The sequence below is a fragment of the Arachis ipaensis genome, chromosome B05 (genome assembly GCF_000816755.2).
Source record: "Arachis ipaensis cultivar K30076 chromosome B05, Araip1.1, whole genome shotgun sequence".
Lineage (NCBI taxonomy): Eukaryota > Viridiplantae > Streptophyta > Magnoliopsida > Fabales > Fabaceae > Arachis > Arachis ipaensis.
The window spans coordinates 7,226,662-7,231,555 of record NC_029789.2 but is presented as its reverse complement, the minus strand read 5'-3'; the positions used below and the strand labels follow the sequence as shown (position 1 = coordinate 7,231,555).

At 34.9% G+C, this 4,894-nt stretch overlaps 1 protein-coding gene across 1 annotated transcript; it reads left to right on the top strand.

Moving 5' to 3' along the window:
- Positions 3,037-4,159, top strand: LOC107640051. Its single transcript, XM_016343603.1, has 2 exons — positions 3,037-3,775; positions 3,822-4,159. The coding sequence occupies exons 1-2, from the start codon at positions 3,037-3,039 to the stop codon at positions 4,157-4,159; spliced, it is 1,077 nt and encodes a 358-aa protein (XP_016199089.1).

Below are 4,894 nucleotides of genomic sequence, written 5' to 3'. Positions count from 1 at the left end.
ATGGTAATAGTTATAATACCATCAAATATTATTCATCCTCACTATTTCGTCTGTTACGTTGTTAACAGTAATTATATCCAGAATACATTTTAAGGTGCGCTGTTGATAATCCCTGCTAATCTGATTTAGGGTGAATAACTTTACCTATTACGAATTACTGATGATCTTTACATTGGTAAACACGCTATTAAATCTTATCAAGCCATGCCTTCTTATCTGCTGCTGTCCCCCGCTAATCTAACATTGGCTACCTAACTTTTGCTATTCACGTTTAGTGATGATCATGAAACTGGTAAACAACCGATTAGATACAATCAACCAACGCCTTTAATCGTCCTCCCAGTAATTTTTGTCTACCAAGTTTATTCTTGTGCTCCCACTAATTTTTGTCTGCCAAATTTATTCTTTTGTTATTTACTGCCATGCCTATCTGATAGGCCAGCATTTACATTGCATATACATTTACATATACATATATGCTTTTGAAATCTGTCGCAGCGTTCATTTTTGACGATGACGTCCCAGTATCTTTTTTGCTTGGTTCCCATGTATCTCTCCATGTATCATATATCCCCCCGACTTGCCCATTCATCTAATCTTACCTCCATTTCATTATTCTTGCTGATTCAATGCAATTAATTACTTTAGCTGTGTTCCATTCTTTCTCATTCATCCTGTTCAACCCTGTGAATCTCTGGTGACAAGACATTTTCCTACATGGAGTAAATGAACTTCAATTTCCATCCTTGCTTCAACATTTACTGTGAATTTCATTTAATGATACTATATCTTCTTTTAGTCATACTTATGTCAGGGGTAATTAAACTGAGTAATTATCACTGCTATATTTAGACTTCACACTACTTGTTTGTTGACTGATCTCATCCAATGACTTGCATTTATTGACTACCTGTTTATTATTCATTTTCATCGGGCTATCTTCCAAAGGCGGGAACTTTTTCTTCTTCAATTTTTTTCACTTTGGTTGAGGTCTACGTATAAAGTGCTTCCTATACTCTCCGTAATTAATTATGAACCATCGAGATATATTATTTATTATATATTATATATTATGGTCATTATCATGATTATTAATCGTTGTATTACATGCTAAATATTTTAACTGGGTTATCTACTAAGCCGTCTGATCATCACATCAGCTGAGATTCTATGTACTCTGCTTCAGGGGGCCCAAAGTTTATTAATGACCACCGCTTGGTTACTTGGATCATTGAACAACATCTGCTTAATTTTTTGGTTTCCTCACAAGGTCAAATTCTAAATAAGTTTGCTTCCTCATTTTATTCGGTTAATAGGTCATACTATTAATTGCTTAAGTGTTTAATTTAACTTACCCAATTAATTATCATGAAAAGAATCACAGTGATCACATTTGTCCTAGCCACGTCACTTAGGAAGTGTTTTTGTCATTACATCTTCAATTTTTATTGATGTCAATCCTTTAGTATATCTAATCCAGTGTCTCCTTTGATATCCGGGCCTGGGTTGCCCAAATAATATACCTCATCACGGCTTCGGTTCCCTGTATCTTATAACAATACCAATAACTATGACACCATTTGCTCAATAGGTTTCTTCAGTGGTTAGATAATAATATAATTGTCATTATTATTGTATTATTCCAAAACTTTATTTTAATCTTTTATCTTTTATTTTATTTCTCACCTTTTGAACAATTTCAACAACAATTATTATTATTTCTACATGTCTACCCTACATCAGTTACTCAACGCACCACATTCCACACCTTCCCCCACCACTCCACAGGATTCCGCTGTTTCCCCGAATTTCGTTTTTTTTTTTAGCCATGCGGTCATTATCTGAAATGTTTCAAAAGTTTATTTACGGTTTGGTGGACCATAGATGAGTGACCAATATGTATGTTACTTTCTATTTATGTTCACATACACAAATCTATGTGTTCCTTTTGTAGCGCTTTCTGTTGACAATCTAACCCAATATGAGAGCTTCATGTCCGTACATAGCATCTTACATTGTTGCTCTTTTTGTGAAGTATGTACCTTTGGCCATCTGCTGACTCAGGCGAAAATGGTGATCTCAACCCTGATTTTTATAGACTTCTCTTCTTTGCCTTGGATCCCGTGGCCGTACGCTTTCTTCTGCCTCAAAACCTCCATTATTCATATATTCGTATTTTCTATCTATTTTATATACTCTATCTCTAATATAAAAATAAGAGTAATTACCCAAATCAGTCCCCAAGGATTTTAGAATCGGACATTTTAGTCCCCAAGGAAAATTAATACACAGATCAGTCCCCAAGGTTTTACTCCGGCAGACAAATCAATCCCCAGTTTATTTTCCGGTAGAGTAATTACCCAGATCAGTCCCCAAAGATTTTAAAAACGGACATTTTAGTCCCCAAGAAAAACTAATGTACAAATCAATCCCCAACGTTTCTCTCTGTTAGACATAATAGTCCCCCGTCCAAAAATAAAATAAAATAAAATAATAATTATTATTAATTGCACAATAATATTGTACTATATTTTTTGTATTTTTTAGACAAAAATAATGATAAATTTATTCATTAAATTCTTATATAATATATATATAGTCACTCAATAATAATAATAATAATAATAAAATTATTAGATATTATTTTACAAGAAATTCAAAGTTAAAATCATTTGATATTTTTGTATTTAATATAATCAAAAGGTTGAATCGAGACCAGTGCGTTGCATTCGACACAATAGCAAATGCAGTTAGTCATGGCGCTGGTGGTTTTTTCTTTTTCTGTGGATATGGTGGAACTGTTAAGACTTTTCTATGGAATGCACTGTCTGCTTCAATAAGGTCGAAGGGTGATATTGTTCTCAACGTTGCATCCAGTGGCATTACAGCTCTGTTGTTGCCTAATGGGCAAACTGCTCATTCACGCTTTAAGGTTCCACTCAGTGTTAACCAGACTCTATTTGTAATATAAGGCAAGGCACACCCCTCGCGCGTCTTATTTCATCTGCAAAATTAATTATATGGGATGAGGCACCTATGTTAAATAAATTTTGCTTCGAAGCGCTCGACAAGTACCTTAAGGATGTTCTTCGTTTTGATCGTGGATATAATCCCGATGCTCCATTTGGTGGGAAAATTGTTGTTCTGGGAGGTGATTTCCGTCAGATATTTCCTGTGATTCCTCGTAGTTCCCGGGAAGAGATCGTTCATTCGTGTATTAATGCTTCGAACCTGTGGCAATCTTGCCAAGTGTTGCAGTTAACTGAAAACATGAGGCTGTGCTGTGGTTCACGAGATATCCACGGTGTACAATTAGAGGAATTTGCTACATGGCTGCTTCAAATTGGTGACAGGTTAATCGGAGACAGCACCGATGGCGAATCAGTAATTAGAATACCCGACAACTTGCTGGTGAATATTGAGTATCCATGTCTGCATGATTTGGTGTTGTTTGTTTATTCTGACATTTTACTCCATTCTTCTAGCGTGGATTATTTTAAGGGTAGGAGTATATTAGCACCAACACTTGATGTTGTAACTGAAGTAAACAATCACGTGATGTCTTTGATCCCTGGCAACGAGAGGGTTTACTTGAGCTCTGATACACTGATTAATGAAGATGGTCACCTGGAATCTGAATTATACACAATGAGCACCGAGTCATTGAATGCGCTGAATTGTTCAGGAATTCCCCAACACCGGTTAGTTCTTAAAATCGGTGTTCCTGTGATGCTTCTTCGCAATATTGACCAATCCAATGGACTCGCGAATGCAGGTTAGACGTCTTAGTGACCACATCATTAAGTGCGTCATATTAGCAGGTTGTAATACTGGTGAGATTGTCTTTATTCCCAGGATGAACATGTCACCTAATAATGATACATTACCGATCAGGTTTACTCGACGCCAGTTTCCGGTTGCGCTTTGCTTTGCGATGACCATAAACAAGTCCCAAGGTCAAACGCTGTCAACCGTTGGCGTGTATCTTCCGAGGCCTGTTTTTACTCATGGTCAGCTTTATGTTGCGCTCTCTCGGGTCAGCATTCATTCTGGACTGAAGATATTATCTGTTGGTTCTAATGGCAAAGTTTCAGATCATACTATTAATGTTGTCTATAGAAAAGTTTTTACTGGCTTGCTACGTAACATTCTGCCTTGATTGGTTTATTTCTCATGTGCTCCTTTCATAATCTTTTCGGTAAGCAGCTCTTTATTTTCCCGTGCTTGGCACGGGTCTTAAAACTAGTTTTAAGTAAAAGTCAGTCCATACAAATACAAAATGAGAGTAGACTCTTTGTAAATTGAGTTTTATTTGATTTTAAATATGTTTAACTTGTGGGTCAGAATACAAACAAACAGATAAAATTAAGAGAAAAAAAACCTCCCCCCTCCCAAAAACTGAAAAAGAATGGATATATTATAAAAAAAATTTAATTTTCCATTTTGACTATACTCCACTTCATGTGTTGAGCTTTACTTTCAAAAAAAAAGATATGCGGATCAGATCCAATCCATGAACATCCTTAACTATTCTTTTATGGTTGAATGGTTAATGTCACATTCATTTTTTAATATTCATGGATTTCTAAAATTATTATTTAAGTTACCATCCTATATAATTTGTTTTACAAGAATGTTATTTGTACATTAAAATTAGTCATTAAAATCAGTTATTAATGTATTTGTGTATAAATATATGTGTGATTTAATTTATTTTTAATGTGTATTTATATTTTAACATATATTTATACTAATAACTGATTTTAGTGGCTGATTTTAGTATGGATGTAACATTACTTCGTATATAAACAACTCCATGTTCGTCTAAACATTTGATTTTGACGTGCGTTGAAATCTTTGGCAATTTTATCTACTGGGAGTGCCGTGTAAATCA

Bases quoted from the DNA above. Each gene is read 5' to 3' on its own strand.
- LOC107640051 (XM_016343603.1), top strand. From the start codon at position 3,037: ATGTTAAATAAATTTTGCTTCGAAGCGCTCGACAAGTACCTTAAGGAT. The intron at 3,776-3,821 runs GTTAGACGTCTT...TCATATTAGCAG, and splicing joins CAATGGACTCGCGAATGCAG to GTTGTAATACTGGTGAGATT.